We start from the raw sequence: 24,596 nt of genomic DNA, 5'->3' as shown, positions 1-24,596 counted from the left end.
GCACAGCCTTGGCGTCATACTTGACTCTGATATGTGGTCAAAAGCACATATCAATGCAATCACTAGACTTCTTATTTCCACTACCATAACATCGCCTGATTTATACGTAGAATCTGAATTATTGCACAAGAATTTAAAACTAACACATTCAAAAATAAGCACAAGAGCACAGTGGGTTAGTTCAATCAAACTCATGTTTATAAAGCTAGAAAATATTTTGCTTTGGGACTTAACTGGTATCAAGTGAATTCAGGCATCATTTATTCAAAATTAAGATCCCTCACAAAATTAGCAAAAACGGCAGGTCTAGAACGAGTGTAGTGCAATAAAACCAGTTTAATGCTTGATAAACAAAGTACTGAAAAAGGCAACTTTTATTATAAAAACCCAAACCCATTCATGATTCAGCAAATATAGTTTCAAGCAGACTACTGAGACTCCATCAAGGGGAGGGAAAAATAACTCTAAAAAAAAAGTTAATTGATTTTACCATTAGTAAGTGGACAAAGTATCAGTATTGCCAACTAACCACATGGCTGAGACTAAGGATTAGGCTGGGTAATGATATACAACCGGTTCCATATCAGTTAAAGTTTAAACTTGGTCAACAAGAAGCGATTGGTCTTATTTTGTCGGAAGCACCCAACCATAGACTTAAAATCAGCCTTCCCCCACACAATTGCCACATTGGTTCAAACCACTAGGGGTTCTCTTCAATTAGAAAGTGCATTTTACTTTATATACGAAAGCACACTAACACACCCTTTTTTTCCCAAAGGCGTGTCAAATATTAACTTGAAGCTCTTTTCCCCGGTGCGTCTGAAGACTGGATATTATGCAATGTATAATTGCAACTCAAGAGAAAAAGAAAACTTTATTCCCGATACTGAACACAATTCATGCTGTACTAAATTGGAATTGTGCATTCTGACGTTCTATTTAAACCAGTGGTCTGAGCACTTCACTGTTTCAGTTCAACGTAGTTAGCAGGAAAGAGACCGTATCTGCCTCGGCATTCCCCTCGCCACCATCCTTCGTCAATCATTTCGATATTGGTGATGGTGTCATCCGGATCAAATGAAATTTCATCATCGCCATCTGAAAAATGTATTTGCGTGCATTTTACACAAAAATAATACTTTGAGTTATACACAATTTGCATTATAGAAACAGGCCATTCAGCCTCAACCCCCGCACGTCATTCTAGCTTTCTATATCTCTCTCCTGTTTACATAGCCACCCCTTCAAAGCATCCAAGTTATTCACCTCAACCAATCCATATGGTAGCAAATTTCACATTCTTACCATTCACTGGCTAGAGTTTCTCATCAATTCCTGTTGGATTTTTTTTTAAGTGACTGCCTTATATTTATGTTCCCTAATTCCCTGTGTATCGAGGCTGTCAAGCACTAATAGTCTCCACTTTCTCTGAGGCACATCTGCCATGTTGCCCTTGGGCAACCCTGACCCAAAGCCAGCGCTGGGAGCACCTCAGGTGAGGACCCCGAGGGCAGCAGCGTTGAAGGCCCATCACAGCGCTCAGCCACATCCTCCACCAGCGCAGTGACACACACCTCGGTGGGACCTAGATATAGAGCAACCTCAGGATCACAATCTGGTGAGCACAGCACACAATCTGTTCCACAGCAGGTGGAGGCAGGGGCATTGGAGGTCACCAGCACTTGAAGGACTGCTGGAGGCAAGGAATCTGCCGAGTTCGAGTCAGAGCCTCTGGACTCGGTCCTCAATCAGTTGCTTGACCTGCAAAGACAATCACGGAAACATCAGGAAGGGATGTCTGGTGCACTCCTCAGATTGCAAGGCACGATGGGGGAGTCTGTCCATCTTCAGTCTGAGGTGATGGCACCGGCATGCTGATGCACCAAGGACAACACCTGTAGGATAGCGGAGACCTTGGTCCAGGACATTAGTCCTGCACTGCTGCGGAGGCTGAGTTCCATCGCTGATGCCATAGTTGGCCTCCAACAGTGTCAATGCAAGAGGAGTGGGGAGCAGCTCAATCTCACTCCAGCTTCCCCTTCTCATCAAGTGATCAGCCAGGGGCTGTCGGGCACACATAGGGAGGACCACCAGCAGTTCGATATCCACCCAGGTGATTCTGGGATTGTCCAGCCGATCCAAATCCCCTCTTCCTGTGACCCCATAATCTCCTGCTCCACGGGCCGAGGAGGGTGCACCTGGCCCACAGCAGGATACCCGAAGTGGGCCAGGGCCCTCCAGAGGATGCCCACCAAAATCATCATAGACAACAGGGTGTAGCAGTCAGCAGGCTGCCCCCACCTTCACTGTGAATGTCAGGGGAGCACCAAGATGTAGCGGCAGCATTAGGAAGGTTAAGAAAATGTAGCTACGTAGCCTGGGCACAGGTGTTAGTCACTTGTACTTCAGTGTTTACGATTTCAAATAAACTCAAGAATGTCTCCTTGCCAATGGCTCCTTGTTCTGATGAGCACTGTTCGTGTCACTCAGATGTGAAACCTTGGCTCCTGTACAAGATAAAGGCAGGTGCCTCAGTCCAAGGCCTCTTCCCTGTGCAGTGTGTAACCTTCAGACCAAAGGATGATCCGGCCTCTCAATCCCTGGACACGTTACTGATTCCTGCACCTCAGTGGTGCTTGTCATTGCTGCCAGAATGTCAATGGCAGGTGTCACAGGTTTCCATCATTCTGTGTGCTCTCAGCACCTTTGAGGTGTGGCTAGCCCTCATCTCTTCAGCATCTGTGACCAGTGACGCTGTGCTCCTGGAGGGGACAGGTGCTGAAGGCTGACAAAGGATCAGGTGCATTTAAAGTTTCATGGCTGTGTCTCCATTGTATGACCCTAATCACAGAGCGCAAGCGAGCTGCCCTCAGTCAGACAGGATTCAAACATTCACAGAGGTTATGTGAAGATCTTTGGAGTGCCCTCACTGCTTGTCGTCATCATCTGCCTGGAATCTAATGAATATTAGGGCCTCCACTGTGTCTCCATGACATGAGCCTGAGCACTGAGGGTATGTGCACTGCCATCAGCCACACAGGAGTCAAACATTCAAAAGGTGCAAGGTGAGGACGTCAGGACTGTCCTTGCTGCATCTCGTCATCATCCTCCGTGAATCTTGTGACTCTTAAGGTCTCCCGTGCGTACCTGCCTTGACTGGCCAATGCGACGGCCTCATCTCCGGCAACCTCGCCTTAGAGGACCTCATCATCCTCAGCCTCTTTGGGGATACGTGCAGCTCTTCCATATCCTCAGGCACGTCCTTCCCCCATTGCAGCGCTAGGTTGTGTAGCGTGCAGCAAGCTACAATGATGTGCGACACCTTATGGGGACTGTATCGCAGCCTGTGTGTGCCCTGGAAGATGTCAGGGACCCGAGAGCTGTTAAGGATATAGGAGTCGTGGACGCTCCCTGGGAATCACGCACAGACCTGTAGGATGCATTTGTGGTGGTCACAGACCAGCTGAACATACAGCAAGCGGCACCCCTTGCGGTTGACGTAGTGACCGTTTGTTGTCACGGAGATCTAAGCGCCATGTGAGTGCAGTCGATGGCACCCTGCACCTGTGCAAACCAGAGACTGCCACAAATCTCAGCGCCCTTGTTTCCTAGCTTGCCTGAACCCAGTCAAAATTGCACCAAGTTCTGTACCTTTGTGAAGATGATATCTGTGAACTCCTGGATGCACTTGTGGGCGGAGACTTGCGAGACCCCACAAGGGTCACCTGCAGGGTTCTGGACTGAGCCACCGGCCTAAAAATTGAGCGGCACTCGTCACTTTCACGGCCACCGGCAGTGGATGCCCTCCATATCCCCATGCTCCAAATCCTGCAGCAGGTGGCATATGTGACCGATCAGTTCCCTAGAGAAGCGCAGTCTTTGGCGATATTAGTTCTTAGTCATCTGCAGGAATGAAAGGCGCTGTCTATAGTCCCTGGGTCTGGTGAGGTGCCTACGAGCAACAGCTCGCTGTGGATCTTCAGCTGCATGCGCAAGAGGCCCTGCCGCCCCTTCATTTTGAGGGTGGCACCCCTCCCATTGGCGAGCCAGGCACTCTCTTCTCCTCTGCTCTCTGTAAGCCATGAGGCATACCACTACACTTCATGACCCTGATGTTCTCCTCCTGCAGGATCAAAGAGAGATACGCGTGGGTTAGCGCATGTGTACTAAAGACCCTCTCTTGGTTAAGTTTCAGGCCCCTTCATGCATGGAGAGTGCTGGCCACCACTTGGATGGCAAGTGTGAAGTGTGCTTCATAGCTGTCTGAAATCCCACCCATCTCCACCCCACTCTACTTGACCGATTGACAGCAGCTTATGCCACTCGACTGTATGATGTGCTCTCAGCTCAGGCATTCTCCTAACCCGCACTGCAAGGCTGCACTATTAGCTTGAACCATGATGGATGCTAGTCCACACCTGAATGAAGACATTGCAAGGAGCTGTGAGCGCCTCCACCACTGACTGCTCCATGGCCACCTTTCGCAAGGGCATTCTACAACTTGCCCAGTCGTCGAATTGTTCTGTTGCTCCTAAAACGCACGTTAATTTGCAGTCTGCATCCAAGGGCTGAAATGTTCTGGAGCATTTGGTGGCACTTTCATGTTTTTGCGTTGTTTGAATGAGCAGAAAAGCTTCAGAGGCCCGACTCCAAGCCTGTCAATGGAGCTGCTGCTGAGCAGTCTCAGCTGCAGAAGAATGCTCACTTTTGACAAGTTTTTTCCAAGCGCGTGGCCACTTCCCTCACCCCCACCCCCAGCACGTGCTTGCGTACTTCCTTCAGTCTGTGCTGCCTTGAGCCCTCCCTCACCTGCACTGAAGCCCTTGCCCCAGCAATGCACTGAAAGCCAGCTGGGAAAAAGCGACTTGCCTGTGCCAACTCCGCCACCCACCCCCGCCCCAGAATGCGTGGTGCCTCTTTCCTTGATGTCCTATGGACGACCCTCACGAGCGCTGCACAAGTCGGGTGCACTCATCTCAGGGTTCCCCTCGAAGTTCAGCTCGCCAGGTGCAACACTTTTTAAAGGCGGTCGTAAATCAGGCCGTTCTGAAGTCACGCCAATGTGGGAGGTAAATTTGACGTAGGTGGACAATTCCATTAGCAAGATGCAAATCAGATTTATGCCAGCCTTCAGCGAGATTCACGATCTACCATGGCAGACGCCATCAGATGGCACCGCTGTGATTTCACACCTGCGTGAATCCGATTCCTGCCCTGCTCGCCATGACACCCACCACCAACGGAAGCGGAAGATTCCAGCCCTAGTCTATTCTGATTGTTATAACCTCACTCTTCTGGTATTATTCCTGCAATGCTTTGTGCACCTTCTCCAGTGTCCCCTCTCTCCCTCTGGAGACCAGAATTGTGTACACAGCACTGCAGGCTTGCTTAAAAGAATGGCTCCTGTAACACAATTTGGGCTGCATTAAGGGAAGCTGCTGAGATGGGGAGCAAAATTTAGAGTAACACTGCACTTACCAGCCTGGTAGTCATACAAAGCCACCGCTGTGATTCCATACTCATTTCCATATTCTGCATAAGTGGGCTCATCTAGAAAGGAAGACACAGGGCTGCATGGTAAACGGTTTGAATAAAAATGTCAAAACAGTTTTAAAAAGGACCTCCTATTAAATAGATTTTCTTCCCTTTTAAAGCACAAAACATTCCAATATTAAATCATTTACAGTTGGATACAACAAGCATATTGCTTTTTCCGGGTTTATTTTTTATTATTCTTCGCTCATGGGATGTGGCAGCACTGACTAGGCCAGCATTTAGCCCATCCCCAATTACCCTTGTTCAGAGGGCATTTTTAAGAGTCAACCACATTGCTGTGGGTGTGGAGTCACGTGTAGGCCAGACCAGGTAAGGGCAGCAGATTTCCTTCCCTAAAGGACATTAGTGAACCAGACAATGGTTTCATCATCAGACTTTTCATTCCAGATTTTTATTGAGTTCAAATTCCACCATCTGCCATGGTGGGATTTGAACCCAGGTCCCCAGAGCATTACCCAGAGTCTCTGGATTACTAGTGACAATACCACTACAGCATCATTTCCCCCAAGGTACTTGAAAGGCAATGGTTAGAGCTGCATTTTAGACATTACCTCTTTGATAATCTTGACTTTCATCAGGCATCTGGTAAACTGCTTCTTGTTCATATGTTGCTTCCTGGTAGTGTGGTTCATCAGGGCTATAGCTGGGCTCTGCTTCATAGATGCCCGAATATTGGTTCTCCTGGTGATTCTCTACTTCATGCACCGGTGGCTCCTACAAAATTGGGAATATTTGAAACTTGCTTCACCTAGTTTCCCACATTCAATTCTTCCCATTGAATTCACTAACCGCCCTGGAGTCTAAAGATTTATCAGCAGAACACTGCTGCAGGAACCAGGGAGAAAAATCATCAAGTCTATATTTCAATTTTATGAGTTACAAAAATATTGGTGAAGGATAAAATAAAAAGGCTGCTTTTCCAGGGTGGATTGGCTGGAGGCCAGGGGTCACCTTAGGAAATGTGGCAGGAATACGTCTAACCAGAGCTGGCACCCTAATCTGCTCCAGTCTTTACTCTTTGAATGAAACACACCCTCCATAGTATAGGAGTGACTTGGTAAGTCTCCAGGGAAATCAGGGTCAGAGCAATTAGACAAGAACATCAAAAACAAAAACAGAATTACCTGGAAAAACTCAGCAAGTCTGGCAGCATCGGCAGAGAAAAGAGTTGACGTTTCGAATCCTCATGACCCTTCAACAGTTCTGTTGAAGGGTCATGAGGACTCGAAACGTCAACTATTTTCTTCTCCGCCGATGCTGCCAGACTTGCTGAGTTTTTCCAGGTAATTCTGTTTTTGTTTTGGATTTCCAGCATCCGCAGTTTTTTTGTTTTTATTTTTAGACAAGAACATCATGCTGCTACAGACAGGCAGTGACATGCAAGACAGTTCCACTGCCCAGTTTGTCACTGTTCAGAGACTAGTTCCAAAGCCAGCCTTACTATCTATCATTTCAATGGTCTGATCGATATGCTGGACTACTTTTATCCTCTATTTGACTTGAGCTCATTCCCTTGCAGATGGAAAGGCCATCCATTCAATCTTGAATATACTCAACAACTGAGCATCCACAGCTCTCGGGATAAGAGAATTCCAAAGATTCATAACCCTCTGAGTGAAGAAACTTATCTCAGCGCTAAATGGTTGACCCCTTATCTCAAGATTAGGATCCTAGTTCTGGACTCTCCAATCAGGAGAAACACCCTCTCAGCATCTACCCTATCAAACCTTTTTACACTTGCTGCTACGGAAAAGTCTGTTGAAGGGAACTGCCTTGGAAGATGCTATCCTGGGCTGAAGCGCAGTCAATTCTTACAGTTGGCAAGTCTCAGTAAAGTGGTCACATTCTGTGGTGGGTACTGGGATTCAAAAAAGATGGCAGCTACCATTAGACTTAGCTTTCTTAAGTGACCTCTTACTGGGATCCATGAACTTTTTACGAAAGGATGTGTTAGATTAGACTAATGTCAACCAGTGAGAAGGCAGAAATAAAAAATCTCTCTTGGATTGAGCAGCATAATGGCCTTTGGAGATATTCACCTCTACTTGAATTGTTGCCAGCCTTCTCATAATTGGACTGTGAGTTTTGGTCTTTACACTCTAGCTCACATGAAAGAAACTAACTGCAGCCAAGTCCTCTGCTCAGCAGAACTAGTCACTTATAATGATTGACAATCTGATTATACTTTGGCTGTACAAATTTGTAAACTTAGTGCAACAACGGTGCTTGAAATCTTAAAAGTCCTCCTGCATTATGGATTACCCAACCCATGAGAGGACCTGAAGTAGAACTGAGTCTCAGGGAAAACTGGTTTATTTTAGTGTTTATTTTATAACAGTGGGCCAGATTCATCCACAGTCTCATGGCAGTGAGGAACCCTGTTAAAACTGGCTGTGGTTTTCCTGAAAATTAGAGCGTATATTCCATTTAAGACCCTTAAACCTGGCCCACTGAGGTACTGATTGAGACTCCTGTTAAGTACCTCTAGTTGCAGCTCTGATCTGACAAATTCAAAATGTTAACTATCTCCATTCTCATTTCCACACCTCCCTATTCCTCAGCAGAGTCCTGCTCCCAATCACAAGGGGAAGTTCTGGACTCTGATCCTCCATTAGTCGCAGGTTCCTATTCTGCTCCACAACGAATCACAGTGTGAATCTTAAGAGTGGATGATTGGTTTTATAGCCATGCTAGTAAACTTGGATGGATTTGCCCAGCAGGCTAGGAACATGAACCAATCTAAGTGTTATTTTCTTGGATTATGGTTTGAGAAGCCTGCCAATATCCCTTATCCATATTCTCACCTCGTCTTGATTGTCCCTGAAGGAAAGCAAACTGCAGCAGTGGGTGTTTGATAACAAAAACCTCTAAGTCAACAAAAGTGCAAGTGTACAAAGTTGTCATCACCATGCTCCTGCAATGAAGCGAGACCTGAAGTGTGCATCACTGACGCATAAAAGTGCTAGAGAAATTCCATCATCAATGCCTCCGCCACATCCAGCTAAGGGCCGCCAAAATATTGATAAAAAGAGAAAAAATAGAATGAGAGTAAACTAGCCCAGAAATATAAAAACAGATTGTAATAGCTTTTATAAAGTACATAAAAAAGGAAGAGAGTAGCTAAAGTAAATATTGGTCCCTTAGAAGCTGAGACAAGAGAAATTATCATGGGGAATAAGGAAAAGCCAGAGGCATTGAACAAATAATTTATGTTTGTCTTCACAGTAGAACATACTAGGTTAATTCGGGAAATATCTAGGGGCTAAAAGGAGTGAGGAAATTAATATCAGCAGAGAGAAGGTATTGGAGAAACTTATGGGAGTAAAATCTGACAAATCCCCAAGACCTGACAGCTTACACATTAGGGTTCTAAAAGAGATAGCTGCAGTGATAATGGATGCTCTAGCTAGGATTTTCCAAAATTCCTTAGATTCAAGAATGATTCTATCAAATTGGAAGTTGGCAAATGTTACAGTGCTTTTCAAGAAAGGAGAGAGAAAAATGAACTACATGCCACAGCCTAGCAACAGTCATTGGGAAAACGCTGGAATCTATTATTGAGCAAGCCTTAACAGTGTACTTAGAAAAGTATAGTGTGATTAGAACAAGTCAACTTGGTTTTACTAAAGGGAAATCCTGTTTGACAAATTTATTAGAGCTTTTTGAGGATGTAACTAGTAGGGTAGATAGAAGGGAACCAGTAGATGTTTTATACCTGGATTTCCAAGTGGCATTCAATAAGGTGCCATACAAAAAAGGTCAATAGGCAAGATAAGGGCTCATGGAGTTGAGGGCAATATATTGGCATGGACAGAAGATTGGTTAGTGGACAGTAAGCAGAGGGTGGGTGTTAACAGGGCTTATCAAGTTGGCAGACAGTGAATAATGGAGTGCCGCAGGGATCAGGGACTCAGCTATTTATAATCTATATTGCTGACTTAGATTAAGAGACAGAGAGTAATGTATCTAAGTTTGCTGATATACAAAGCTAGGTGGAAAGATAAATTGTGGGAGGACACAGAGACTGCAAAAGAGATTTAAACAGGTTAAGTGAATGGGTAACAAGATGACAGATGCAGTAAAATGTAGTGAAGTAATTCACCTTGGCTGTAAAAATAGAAAAGCCAAATATTTTTAAAAGGTGTGAAACTTTTCAGCATTGATGTTCAAAGGAGCTTGTCCAAGGAACGCAGAAGTTAGCATGCAGGTCCAGCAAGCAATTAAGAAGGCAAATGCCACGTTGGCCTTTACTGCAAGGGGATTGGAGTACAGGAATAAAGAAATCTGGCTGTAACCGTGCAGGGTTTTGGTGAGACCACATCTGGAATACTGTGTGCAATTTTGGTCTCCAAGTTTAAGAAAGGAAATACTTGCATTGGAGGCGGTACAGCTAGGTTTCACCAAGTTGCCCTCTGGAATGAGAGGGTTGTCCCAAGATGAGAGGCTGAGTAAATTGAGCTTATATTCTCTGCAGTTTAGAAGAATGAGGGGACATCTCATTGAAACCTCCAAAATTGTGAAGGGTAGCACAAAGACTGTTTCCTCTGGTTGGGGAATCTGAAACATGGGCACAGAATTTCAGGATAAGGGGCTGATCATTTAGGGCTGAGATATGGAGAAATTACTTCACTCAAAGGGTTGTGAATCTTTGGAATTCACTACTTCAGAGGGTTGCAGATGCTCCATCGTTGAGCACATTTAAGGTTGGGCTAGACAGATTTTGGGTCTCTCGGGGAATCAAGAGGTATGAGGAGTAGGCAGGAAAATGGAATTGAAGCCCAAGATCAGCCACACTTTTATATCAGCCATGGTCATGTTGAATGGTGGGTAAGGCTCGACGGATCATCTGGTCTTTTCCTGCTCTTATTTCTTGTATCCTCCAGATCCTGTGGGAGGACTGTCAAACAAACACTTGTGCCCTTCTTGAAGCCAGCTCCACAAGCATTCAGGCAAAACTTCTGCAAAATCAACTTTAATTAACTGAACGTGTGCAGATGGTCAAAAACTGTCTCCTCTGCCAGATCCTGTCCTTTCAACTCTCCATCTCCAGGGAGAGGACAAAGAAAACACTTCAAAAACACAAACACTCCTTGAAGCATGGTGGCATTGATCTTAATAACTGGGAGGAGCTTACTGCCAATCATTCAGAATGGTGACAACTTGTCCATCAAGCTGCATCACACAGACCTAATGTCTTAGTGGTGAGGCAAAGCAGCAGCAGAGGAGGAAAGAAAAGGAAATAAATCCCGCACTCCGAATCCCATTACCACACGGGACATCCTGCTCCATGTGCCCAAAGATCTGCGGGGCGAGTATCGACCTGTTCAGTCACAAGACGACCCATGGCAGAAACTCGCGACCCTGAGTAGACATCACCCTCGAATGGAGGGACAGCCAATGACAACAATGGCCCAGGGTCACCTGACACCCATCAGCATCAGAATAGTTTTGAATATGATTTGAGGTGTTGCCTGGGCTTCTGAGCCGACGTTCCCCCGAGGGGAACCAACGTCAGGAGGTTTTAGTTATCTTCCTGGTGTACTCAGTCAGTAATCATTTTGTTTTTAGGAAACAGAATTCAGAGTCAATTGAGAGCAATGATTATTCATGAATTAGTTTAAAATTAAAAGTTACTGACGTCCTAAATATTAGTCGAATGTTTAGACACAACTTACCTCATAAACTGGGCTAGGAGATCTTCGTTCGTTAACAGGTGCTGGAGCAGGAGTAGGAGCAGGAGCAGGTTCGTGAGCTGCAGCAGGTTCCCGAGCTGGAGCAGGGTCCCGAGCTGGAGCAGGGTCCCGAGCTGGAGCAGGGTCCCGAGCTGGAGCAGGGTCCCGAGCTGGAGCAGGGTCCCGAGCTGGAGCAGGGTCCCGAGCTGGAGCAGGGTCCCGAGCTGGAGCAGGGTCCCGAGCTGGAGCAGGGTCCCGAGCTGGAGCAGGGTCGCGAGCTGGAGCAGGGTCGCGAGCTGGTGTCGATACAGCAGCTTGTTTCTTTGCCAATTCTTGCTCCTGCTTCCCCAAAACAAAAAAAAATATGTGTATTAATGTACTTATCAAGCATATATAATGGTTTTAGAAATTCACTGCAAAATGAACTTATTTGGCTTACTAACAGCACTAAAATTAAACAAATTCAGGAAATCACCCCAAATATGTTCATGGTTGTCACCCCACATAAGCTTTTTTTTTGAGATGGCAAAGATTCTAATGAGTGATTCTCTTTGTTTTTAGCTTTAATACTACAATCCTCCTTCACTTACTAAAGACACTTTCAACTTGATTGAGGTATAGATTATAGCTCGACTCATCAAGAGGTATATGGATTATAACCTCCATTTCACAACTAACCTTCAAATAGTCCAAAACTAAAATCCCAGCGTGACCCCTTTGGGAACACTCATCGTAGAGTCAGAAGGCTGTAAGCTCAGGTCTCAATGTGCATTTTAACACAAATCCCAAGAGTAACACTTCAGAGTGCTGCTTCAGCAATACAGGGTTACTGTTTAGTCAGAAATACTGTCTTTTGGGTAGGACATTAAATTGAGAGTCGGTCGCCCTACTCATGGTGTAAAAGATCAGGTGGTATCGTTGGAAGATGAGCAGAGAGCTTGGCAGGTGGCCGATCCAACATGGCTCCTTCAGCCACACTGGCAAAATAGGTTAGTTGGCCATTCATTGCTTTATTTGTGGGACCTACAGTTGCAACGTGCCAATGTTTTACCTCTAGCAACATGTGGAGGATTGGGTGAAAAGAAAGACCTTGCATTTCTACAGCAACTTTCATTAGCTCGGCATATCCCAAACTACTTTCCAACCAATTAGGTATTTTTGAAGTGTAGTCACTGCTGCAACGTAGGTGGGTCTTGTTAACAAGCCAGGGACCATAATCTTGGAAAATGTCACCAATGTTCTTTTGACAGGAGAAGCAATCAGTTACTTTCCACAAACGTTTTGTGTACACGTTCATTTAAAAATCATGTTGCAGCTGTTCTTACCCTGAAACTTTTCATCGTTTAATCTAATGAGCGCAGTATCTAGTCCCCCTGTCCCACCCTATGCCTGAAACTAGCTGCCCATAGTCTTTTCAGTCAACTGAATTTATGACAATAAGCAGCTAAACCCAGATGGGAAAAAATGTCTGTAGAAAAAAAATGCAGTTTTTAAAAAAAGCAATGCTAATCAGTTTAATACTGACATCAATATTATGTTGCTACTTTTCATGTCCCAAGTGCTTCACACAAAGCAATATCCCATGAACAGTAAATGGGATGACCAGTTAATAAGAACAGCAGTAGGCCATTCAGACCCTGAATCCCCATCTGTCAGATCCTGGCTAATCTGGGTGTCAACTCCACCCACCTGCCTTGTCTCCATATCCTTTTACACCCATGTCTAATAAAAATCCATCACAGTGAATCACAGTGATTGGAGAGTCATAGAGACATGATACAGAAGCCATTCGGCCCATTCGAGCCCATTCGGCCCATTCGAGCCCATACCAGCATAAATCTCCAATTTGAAATTATGAGTTAATCTCGTATTTCTTTTGGGGGAGTTCCACACTTTTACCATCCTTTGCGTGATGAAATATTTGCTAACTTCTCTGCTGAGTGGCCTGACTCTGAGTAAAGGCCATGTCCCCTTGTCCTTTGCTTCCCTACTAGGGGAAAAAGGTTCTCCATCTAACCCAGGGGTGGGGAACCCCTAGCCCAGAGACCAGGCCGACCCGCTGCGCGTTTTCACCTGGCCCGCAAGGAGATTTCCAACTCCGGCCCCGCGCGCGCCTCCCCGCCCAACCCTACACGCTGCATTCTGGACAAGCCGCCGCCATGTTCTGTGCCTGAGCCTCGGCTGCAGTCACCAGGAGCCCAGGCTGTGGGCACAGAGCAAGGCCTGAGATACAGGAGCAGGAGCGCAGAGCAGCGTCAGGAAGCTGCCAGTTGCTGAACAGATGATGAACCTGGGCAGCCACAGCCACTCAAGAGCCTTAATAGGAAAGATCTGAGGACAGACCTCCAGGTCAACCATGACTAGGCTGGTCAGAATGATGGGCGCTGTAGGGGAAGTGCAGAGTAAAGGAGGACAGGAAAAATTGCTTCTATGCCATTGAACAGAGAGAAGGCAAACAACTGCTTTCGTATTCTTTATCCACTTCTAATGACTTCCTATTAAGCTATCTACTTTTCCATAGGACAGTCAGTGTACTAAAAATGCTCAGGTCTCAACTCAGAACTTCATTTCCCAGATGGATCTGATAACAGGGATACAATCCTTTCCGGGATAGAGGAACTTGTTCGGACAGCGCAAAAATTAGACGTTCCACACTATAAACTTTATAGTGAGTAACCCGGGGTGGGGGAGAAAGGGAGCAGGACACCCAGCTCCACTGGTGGTTCAACCCCACCTCCCCTAATTTCAGAGGACAGGGGCTCAGCTCCTGCAAATCAAGGGAGAGGCCCAGGCTCAGCCTCAGACTGGGAGTTGGCCAGAGCCTTGGGTTGTTCCAGTCACTGTCCTGGGCTGGTCTGGGGGTGAGACAGGGTGTGAATGGAGAGGTGGGGTGGGGAGAAGAGGAGAGAGAGAGAGAGAAAAAGAGAAAGAGATAAAAAGAGAGAGAAAGAAAAAAAAAGAAAAAGAAAGAGAAAGGAAAAGAGAAAGAGAAAAAAAGAAAAAAGGAAAGAGGGAGAGAGAAAGAGAAAGAGAGAGAAAGAGAGAGAGAGAATGGAAAAGGAAAGCAAGCAAAAGGTTGAGTTGAATTTCAGGAGTGCTGTGATTGGGACACAGAAGCTGTGCTACTCATTAAGGAAAAGCAAACTCAGACATCACATTAAAGCAGTGCGTGAGTTGAAAATTATTGTTCTTGAGAGAGTACAGAAACTAAGTTGGTTTTTGTGTGTGTGTATGTGTGGCCTGCAACTGATTTTGTCTATGTGCAAGTGGCCCTGGATAAGAAAAAGGCTCCCTACCCCTGATCTAACCCATCAATTTCTTTCAAAATCCCGAGAAACTGCAACCATATCAGCCCTTAACCTCCTATATTCTAGATAATCTGTTACAGATGATATTGGTTTAAGGAATATTGGCTAGAAGACCTCCTTGCCCTTGTTTAAATAGTGCCACAGCATCTTTTCCATTCATCTGAACAAGCAGGTGTCTCAAAGGCAAGTTGAGAAGAACAAATGAATGAAAGTAGAACAAAAACAGCTGGAAAAACTCAGCAGGTCTGACAGCATCTGCAGAGCGGAGCACAGTTAACGTTTCAAGTCCGCATGACTCTTCAACAGAACTAAGAAAAATAGAAATGAGATGAAATATAAGCTGGTTGTGGGGGGGTGGGATAGGTAAAGCTGGATAGAGGGCCAGTGATCGGTGAGATAGCCAAAGATGTCATAGACAAAAGGACAAAGGGGTGTTGATGATAGTATATTAGCTATGGAATGTGCTAATGGTGACATTAAGAGTAGAAAGCAGTACAAGCAAGTGACAGATAGCCCCAGTGGGGGTGGGGTAGGGGGAAGGGATCGAAATGGGCTAAAAGGTGGAGATAAAATAATGAATGGAAATACATTTAAAAATACCTCTCTCTTTATTAAAGATAAAAAAAGGAGATGCTGTTCTATATCCCATACAACAAATAAGGGGGCTGTACTGTACCAGCTAACACAACAGGCCTGTGACACTTCCAATCACGCAAACTCCACTGCCCAGAAGGGCAAACGGCACCTGGGAACAGCACCACCTCCAAATTCCTATCTAAGATAGGCACGGCATCCTGACTGAGAAGTATATCGCCATTCCACATTGCCCATAGATCAAAATCCTGGAACCCCCTCCCTAACATTATTGTGGGCGTACATACATCACATTGATGGCTGTAGTTCAAGATGGTGGCTCATCTGTCCCAGGAACAAAGTTTAAAAAAAAAACACCTCAGCTTTTGAAGGAAAGTCTCACTGAATAAGATTTCCTGTAAAGCCAGGAGACGATAGGCAGCAGCAATATATTATCCCATTAAAATATTGTGGCAGTAGATCCATTCAACATCAACTATCTATTTTTCCTTTTAACCACATAAACTACATGACATTTGCTCATCCTACAGCAGGTTAGATTAAACAACACAGTTATGGCCACAGCCGATGTTATTCGCTGAGCAAGCCAATTCCCAGAGGGAAACTTGCCTTACTGATCATAACCTTGTCTTTTGCATTTTGAAAACAAGGTGAAAACTACTGATCCTAGAAGCATAGAACCCCAGTAACACTTTTAAGGTTTTAAAATTAAAAGATTTATTAACAAGAAAAAAAAACAAGCACACAAGGTTAAAACAATCTTACAAAACATTCCCCAAAAAAACCCACTTGGTCGCAACACACAAGTAAACTACTTGGGCAACAGCTCCCTTATAGATTTTTTAACCATAAAAATCCAGTAATGTTACCAAGGCTAAAACTGCTGCTACTTTAGTAAAGCATGCCACAGCTTCTCTCTCTCTCTCTCTCCTCCACAATGTTGTGGAAATCCAAAGGAAGTTCAAAAACAGGCTGTTTTTTGAAAACAGACTTTTCTGGTTTGAAACTGGATGGCTGCTTCAAATTCACAACTTTTCTCAGCACAGAGCTGGTCTGAGGACATCTCCCCCAAACAGCCAACACAACTCAACTAAACATCTTCCCTTAAATACCTTTTGTCCCTCTTTCATCTTAGACTCCATTGTCCTAAGCACCTCTTTGAACTCAACATTTCCAAAATTTATTTAAAAATCATTTTCTTATTACCTCCACTTTTGGGTCAAATAAGATCTAATAACCTTTCCTTGTTTACTTATAAAACCTTTAAGTTGCAGAAGTCCCTTAAACTCCCTTTGAAATTTAACAGCTGAAAAGTCAAATCCCTACCGATCACCTAAGGCAAATTTTAAAATCCAACCTATTATTGTAATTCCAACTTCACCATAGCCTCTCATTACAAATACATACATCTAGCATCTTCACCTTTCATTTCTCAGTTCCCATAGACAAGTTGTCCCTTTGAACCTTCCCCCAGTTTAATTACCCATGGACACAGACACACAGCCTTCTTTACAGAATACCATCGCATTCCCAAAAATAGTTTTTTTAAAATTCATCTTCACACCTCCCTCAACAGAAAAATTGAAACGTCATAATTTTAAAAAGATGTTTTTATTATCTCAAACCACTTTGTATTACTCTATATTTGTATTTATCTATATACAAAACTATTACACTTTTACATGCATCAACCATGATTATATATATACAATTCTTTTGTAAGAATAAAGTTCATTCCAGTTCATTCTCAGTTTCCCAATATCGAAGTCCTTTTGAATTTAAGCTCTTGATAAAGCATCTGTAATTAAATTCTGTTGTTCAGCCACATGCATAATTTTTAAATTGAACTGCTGCATTAACAAACGCCACCCGAACAGTCTGGCATCTTTATCTCAAATCTTTTCTAGAAACTTCAAAGGATTGTGATCTGTATATATAACTGTCTCTGAAGATTTGTTTGCAACATGCACTTCAAAATGCTGCAAAGCTAAAACCAAACTTAAAGTCTCTCTTTCTATAGAGAAATATTTCTTCTGATGCACATTCAACTTCTGCGAGGAAATACCCCACTGGTTTCTCAAGTCCCAGTTCATCTTCCTGCATAAACACAGCACCAACTCCCACATCATTGGCATCAACAGCCATTTTATACCACTTTGTATAACTAGGTATTGCTAGAACAGTTGTAGTGGTTAGGACAGCTTTCAAACTGTCAAATGCAGTCTGACACTCCAACGTCCATTGGAATCTCCTGTTCTTGTCCAATAATTCAGTCAGTTAGAGCAACTACAGGAATTTCCGATAAAATCCATTCATGCACAGAATTCTCAAAACTTCCCGTTTTGTCATAGGCACTGGGAACTCTACAATAGCTTTTACTTTTGCATCTCATGGGGCCACTTGACCATGCCCAGTGTGGCCTAAATATGTAACGTTTGCATTTGCAAATTCACTTTTAGCCAAACTTACAACCAAATTGGCTTCCTGTAGTTGGTCAAACAGTTCCTTTAAATGTTGTAGATGTTCCTCCCATTATTGACTGAATACCACTATGTCATCAATACAGACAGCACAATTGCTTAGCCCTTCAATCACTTTGCTGGTTCGGCTCTGAAATGTTGCTGGTGCATTTTTCATACCAAAGGGTATTATTCTGCATTGATATAAATTATCCGGTGTCATAAAAGCCGATATCTCTTTTGCCCTTTCTGATAAGGGTACTTGCCAATATCCTCGGATAAGTCAATTTTTGTGATAAACGCTGATTGTCCCACTCTCTCAATACAATCCTCCAATCGTGGAATAGGATAGGAATCAGCCTTAGTTACTGTGTTTACTTTGCGGTAATCAATACATAGTCTTTGTGATCCATCCGATTTTGACACCATTATAATGGGTGCACTCCAATTACTGTGACTGGGCTCTAGGATGTCACTTTCAAGCATAAATTAAAGTTCTTTCCACACTTGAACAATTTTACTGGATTTAATCTATATGGGTGCTGCTTTATTGAAACTGAATCCCCCATGTCAACATCATACAAAGCCAAATTTGTATATTTCCACAAATTGCTGTGTGTGACTGCAACGGTTCTTGTAAATCAATTCAACAGTTTTCTGGAAGGTAACTTAATACTACATTTAGATTCATAAGTACTTACTCATTGCCCAATTTAATCAGAGGAAGGTCAATTTCTGAATCTTCAATTTGTGTTTCCTCCTCCTTACCTACAACTACCAGTATCTCCTTTTGTTTATCCTCTCTATTAAAGTACCCTTTTAGCATGTTTACATGACACACACGCTGACTCTTTATTCTATCTGGGGTGTTCACTACATAGTTTACGTCACTCGGTCTCTTTCTGATCTGGTAAGGTCCACTAAACCTTGCCTTTAATGGTTCACCTGAGACTGGAAATAATACTAACACCTTTTCCCCAGCCACAAAACAGCCTTTACCCTTTTATCTGCATTTGCCTTCATCACTTGCTGAGTTATCTTTAAATGTTCCCTTACTAGCGCATATGCCCTAAGCAATCTCTCTGAATTTCACCACATAATCCAGGAGAGTTGTTTCAGAACTTTGACTCCTGAATCAGTTTGAGTGGTCCCCTTACTTCATGACCATAAATTAACTCAAAAGGACCAAACCCTGTTAACTCATTAGCAATGCCCCTAATGGCAAACAACAAGAAGGGAATCCCTCATCTCAATCATGTGGGTAGTTTTGACTATATGCTCAAATCATAGTCTTTAAAGTTTGATGCCACCTTTCTAAAGCACCTTGTGGTGATTCAGGCAGACAACATAAATTTCTTTATTCCTAGGCTGTTCGTTATCTCTTTAAATAGCTGTGACATGATATTTTAACCCTGATCCGACTATTTCTTTTGGTAACCCATATCTTGTAAAAGAATTTGGTCAACTCTTCTATAAATCACCTTTGCTTTGATATTCCTTAAAGGTATTGTTTCTGGAAATCTTGTGGACACATCCATAATTGTCAGTAAACACTGATTTCATATTTTAGTCTTAAGGAGGGTTCCTACGCAATCAATCAACACCCTGTCAAAAGGTTCCTCAAATGCTGGAATTGAATTAAAGGTGCAGATTTAATTACTGCTTGAGGTTTTCCTATCATTTGACATGTGTGGCATGTTTGACAGAATTTAACTACATCTTTATGTAGTCTAGGCCAACAGAAATGTTTTTGTATTTTAGCTCTCAAGTTTTTCCAGTTCCTAAATGTGTAGCCACTGGGATTTCATGAGCTACTTGCAAAATTTCATTCTGGTACCCAGATGGTATCACTACTTGGTGCACTAGATGGTATCACTACTTGGTACACTATCAGTCACTTTTCATCTGCCAAAACATGAGGCGGTCTCCACTTCCTCATTAACACATTGCTCTTAACGGAATAACACTTTGGAATATATTCTGCTTCTGGTTCCGAATAAGCTGTCTGGTATAACCGCTTTAAGTCTGGATCCTGCTGTAACTCTAACTTCAAAAAACTAAACACCTCAACCTCATCCTCTCTAAACTTGTATTCCTGAGTAATCTTTTCAAAGATTGATCCAGCCAACTAAGATTCAGTATCCTCCCCCTGCCTTTTAGATTCTTCCTCTCCCAGTTTAAGTTTGCGTCTCTGTGACCTCAGTACCACAAAATCTGGAAACAATCCAGGGTACAGCTTTATTGTAAAACCTCTGATGATTGAATTTCAACAGGTTCCTCTACAACAGTAGGCATAGTCAATATTTGCGATCCAGCCATATGATTTTCTAGAATAAATTGAACCCCTGCAATAGGCAATTTCTCCACCACTCCAACAATCACCTCTCCTGTTTTGAAATCACTAAATTTACTTTGCATAACAAAATAAGCTTGAACCCTCCATGAATTCCACTAACACTTTTCCCTGCAATAACCCTTCTGGACAGAATATGGCACTATCCCATAACATTAATGGCTTAACAGTCTTTCCTGCTCTTCCCAGAACACATGGATATACTTTCCCTTTGCATATAAAATCATGAAATGCCTCTAACTTGTCCTTTAGAACTTCCTTGGGTAGGTTGTAAACACATTCCCACCTCTGTGGCTAATACTGACTCTTTTTCACCTGAACAAAGGCTACTGGTCCGACTTGCATTTGAGTCTCAGAGTCCACTGCACTTTCACTTACAGAACGCTCTCGAGTTCCTATCGCTGCAATCCATTTCCCATTTATCTTCCAACAATTTGATCTTGCATGGGCAGCCTTGTTACAATGGTAACGTACTTCTTTTCTTCCTCCACCTTTGCCTCCTACCTTTCCATCTTTAACAGACTGGTGTCCTTCAACTGGCTCCTTGTTACTAACACTTTTACCATTGCTAGGTTTTCTATACCTCCAATTCCTTTGCTGACTCCCATATGGTCCTTTTCCTACACTCAAATGTCTGCATGAATTATCATAAGTAGCGGCTAAATCAGTAGCTTCCCTGATCTTTTTACTTTGACTTTCACCTAAATATGTCATGAAGTTACTAGAATACTATTTCTAAATTCTTCCATAATCATAATTTATCTTACATTTTCAAAAGTCTTTTCTAACTTTAATGCCCTAAACCACTGATCCCAGACAGTTTCTTTTTCTCTTGCAAACTCTACAAATGTCTGATTAGGTATCTTCCTTAATCATTTGTTTTACATGAACACATTTCAATTGATAAGCTTTGGGGACAAGCTCCAAAGCATTTAGCTTTGCTGCTTTAACTACCTTGTGGTCTGCAGATTGCTTCTGTGATAAACTAGCATACACATTCATTGTTGTGCCTGACAAAACACTAACGTTATAGTAGAAGAATCGCTTGACCAATTCAGTTTTATAGCTTACCTTTTCAAACGAGGTGAAATCTCTTTCAACTTTAAATTTAGGCATTAACCAAAGATTTTTAGTTAAATCAAATTCCTCAAAGGAATCAAAGTCACCATCAGAATCGCTATCTCTCCTTTCCTCCTTTATTCTATGCTTCATTTTAGACAAATCATACTGTCTGGCTTCTTTGTCTCCTTGAAGCTCTCTATCTTTTTCCTCAATTGCTAACAGTTGAAGTTCAAGCTTTCGCGTTTCTATTTCTTGCAATCTTTCTTTTCTTTTTCTTACTCCTCTTTTTCCCCATGCAAGCTTTTTTAAATTTTTAAATTTACTTTAATATGTCCTCTTCTTTTTCAAGTTCTTTTTTCCATTTCTTTCTTTTTCTTCCAATTCAAGTTTCTGCCTTTCCCCATCTCTTTCTGTATCAAACTCTTTCGAGTACAAACCGGTTTCCATCTGTTTCAGATGAAGTTACGTTGTTTCATAGTTTGCCTTTGAGAGATTTGAACTCTTGATACTCTTTTGAGTAAACCTGTTTCCATCTGTTTCAGATGAAGTTACATTGTTTCATAGTTTGCCATTGTGAGATTTGAACTCTTGATCTTGGGGTTACAAACCCAGTACCATAACCACTTGGCTATTTAGGCCAAGCATCTTTCTATATCAAGGCTGCTTCACCTGCAACTGAAGTCTTATTACTTTCAGCTGTGACACAAGTTTCAGGCGTCCCCTCCTCTAACTTTAAATTCTGAGTAAGTACTTTGACCGTATCAGCCTTATGAAATTCTGCTTTTATTTCTATCTGCACTTCATCTGCTAACTCCCTCAGCCAAGTTTTAGTCAAAGAATTCAAAAACTCCACAGTCACATCTTCCACTCCCAGAAAAGTCTTAGCAACTACCAAGAGCCATTTTACAGACCAACCTCTTTAAAAACCTTCAACACAAAACTCCTGAATTCAGTACTCGTATCCTTTAAATTCACAAATCCAAATTTAATCAAGGAATTTTAAATCCTGGACAAGGCCCCAAATTTGTTACAACTGCAGCCGATGCTATTGGCTGAGCAAGTCAAATTCCATAGGGAAACTTGTCTTACTGAGCAAAACTTTTTTTTTTGTATTTTGAAAACGGGGAGAAAAACTATTGATTCCAGAAGCATAAAATCCTAAAATGTGTTACTGGGATTATAAAATTGAAAGATTTAAGAAAAAACTTAAGCACACAAGATTGAAATTACACAGTGAAAACAAAGAGTCAAAACATTTCCCCCAAAACCAAACCCACTCGGCCAGGAACACACGTTTTCAAAATACAAAAAAAAAAAGTTTTGCTCAGTAAGACAAGTTTCCCTATGGAATTTGACTTGCTCAGCCAATAGCATCGGCTGCAGTTGTAACAAATTTGGGGCCTTGTCCAGGATTTAAAATTCCTTGATTAAATTTGGATTTGTGAATTTAAAGGATACGAGTACTGAATTCAGGAGTTTTGTGTTGAAGGTTTTTAAAGAGGTTGGTCTGTAAAATGGCTCTTGGTAGTTGCTAAGACTTTTCTGGGAGTGGAAGATGTGACTGTGGAGTTTTTGAATTCTTTGACTAAAACTTGGCTGAGGGAGTTAGCAGATGAAGTGCAGATAGAAATAAAAGCAGAATTTCATAAGGCTGATACGGTCAAAGTACTTACTCAGAATTTAAAGTTAGAGGAGGGGACGCCTGAAACTTGTGTCACAGCTGAAAGTAATAAGACTTCAGTTGCAGGTAAACTACTTGACAACAGCTCCCTATGAACCTTGCGTGCACACACTTTACAGAATACCACCATATGCCCAAAAATATTAAAAAAGATCATATCCATCTTCACAATGCAGAATACTGACTTACCAGCACCTAAACACAGACTATCTGGTCATTATCACATTGTTGTTTGTGGAAGATTGCTGTGTGCAAATTGGCCGCTGTGCTTTCTGCATTATAACAGAGCCAACCCTTCAAAAGTATTCCATTGACTGTAAAGTGCTTTGGGGTGCCCTGAGGTGCTACAGAACTGCTAGTCTTTCTTTAAGTGCCCACAAAGCTATTGCCACAGAGCAAGGAAACCAAACAAATTCCATAACTGCACCCAGTACATTCCATGAAGTTAATAACTTGACTCCTGTCATCACTTTGGCTGCACTCAGTTACCAAGTACAAAGCAGGAATGGTCACCTGGTCAATGCTTATTTCTATGTCCTATTTGAAGAGCAGGGGAGTTCTCCCTAGCTGATATTTGCCCCTCAGCCACCATCACCAAGGTGATCTGGTCATTTGCTTATTGCTGTTTGTGGGAGCTTGCTGTGTGCAAATTGGCTGTGATGGTTCCTACATTGCAGCAATGGCTAGACTTCAAAAATACTTCATTTATTGCAAAGTGCCTTGGAACATCCTAAGGTTGTGAAAAGTGCTATATAAATGCAAGTCTTTGTTTTAAATACCAGATGGGTGCTCCAACTGCAACCAAAAGCAACAGCAGGACACCAAGTGTGAGACACCAAAACCCAGCCACCAACATGACACTGTGATGCTTCACTACCAATCATCTCCCTGAAGCTCAGACACATTTCACCCCCAGCTCCACTGGCAGAGACCCTCCTCTCTGCGGAAGAAGATAGCTGCAGTCAAACAAAGAGTAAATGCATCAGGACAGAGGGACGCTGTTCATTGCATAGCAAGTTCACATACAGGAAGAGCTGGTCATACATTTGAACAGCCCTGGGTTTGTCACATTTCTGGGTTTTAAAAAGCTGGAACATCAGAATCATTGATCAGGTGCCACTCCTGCGACAGTAATAAGACTTGCAATAGTACACCCTAAATCATAAGTTTATACTGCATTATAACTTAGAAAGGCAAGCCTTTAGCACTGAAGATTCTCCACCAACCTCCAATTTCCTCTTGGCTTCCTCCTGCTCTAGCTTCTCACTGGCGCGACGGCGAGCTCTCTCTTCTTCAGCCTTCTTTCTATCCTCCTCCTCTTTCGCTTTGGCTATGTTCTCAAACTTGGAACGGATGCTGCTCGCACTTGCACTGGCTGCAAAATGAAGAGAATGAACTAAAGTCATGAAGCTGTGGCAACTTCCCTCCCGCAGCACCAAACCACAGTGAGGAATTGGTCCCACTCAGAGTAGGAGGTTCCAAGGATTTAAAAATAAAATGAATCATTACACTTAAAATCAATCACCTGCCACACAAGCTGGACAGGGGTAAATGTCTCCATAATCAGTAAAAGAAATTTGGTAATTAGATGGGATTGGGAGAATAATTCACAAGGAAGTCGCGACTTCAGCAACAGACTGCACAAAATGGGTGAACAGAATCATAATTATTCCTTGAAGTTCATACATACCAGCTTCCACTGGCTTAGTCTTCTGATAAGCTGGTGCCAACCGCTCAATATCATCAAAGGACGCTGCACTCTGTAATCAAGAAGTCAGGCGTTGGAAACAGCTTTCCTCAATACTGTTAATGCCCTCATTTGTTATTGCTGCCTTTTCAATGACATTCTCTCTCTAGCTGTGCGTCAGCTAGGAGTTTTTAATAATGTCACCAGGCACCTTGTTTGAGGCA

General features: G+C 42.9%; 1 protein-coding gene across 5 annotated transcripts in view; it reads right to left on the bottom strand.

Annotated features, from left to right (window-relative positions):
• Positions 1–318: 318 nt before the first annotated feature.
• The window catches only part of LOC121283361 (src substrate protein p85-like), an 83,627-nt gene continuing 59,349 nt past the window's right edge, over positions 319–24,596 (bottom strand). For 4 of the 5 annotated variants that reach the window (XM_041197848.1, XM_041197850.1, XM_041197851.1 and 1 more), the window contains 6 exons: positions 24,376–24,445; positions 23,912–24,060; positions 11,232–11,570; positions 6,108–6,270; positions 5,479–5,550; positions 319–1,098 (listed from right to left, as the gene is read on the bottom strand). In XM_041197848.1, the coding sequence (XP_041053782.1) occupies positions 962–1,098; positions 5,479–5,550; positions 6,108–6,270; positions 11,232–11,570; positions 23,912–24,060; positions 24,376–24,445 (930 nt within the window). In that variant the 3' untranslated portion in view covers positions 319–961. The remainder of the gene's footprint in view (positions 1,099–5,478; positions 5,551–6,107; positions 6,271–11,231; positions 11,571–23,911; positions 24,061–24,375; positions 24,446–24,596) is intronic. The other variant, XM_041197849.1, reaches the window with a different exon arrangement.

This window comes from Carcharodon carcharias, chromosome 10 (assembly GCF_017639515.1).
Source record: "Carcharodon carcharias isolate sCarCar2 chromosome 10, sCarCar2.pri, whole genome shotgun sequence".
Lineage (NCBI taxonomy): Eukaryota > Metazoa > Chordata > Chondrichthyes > Lamniformes > Lamnidae > Carcharodon > Carcharodon carcharias.
This window is presented reverse-complemented; position numbering and strand designations above follow the sequence as displayed.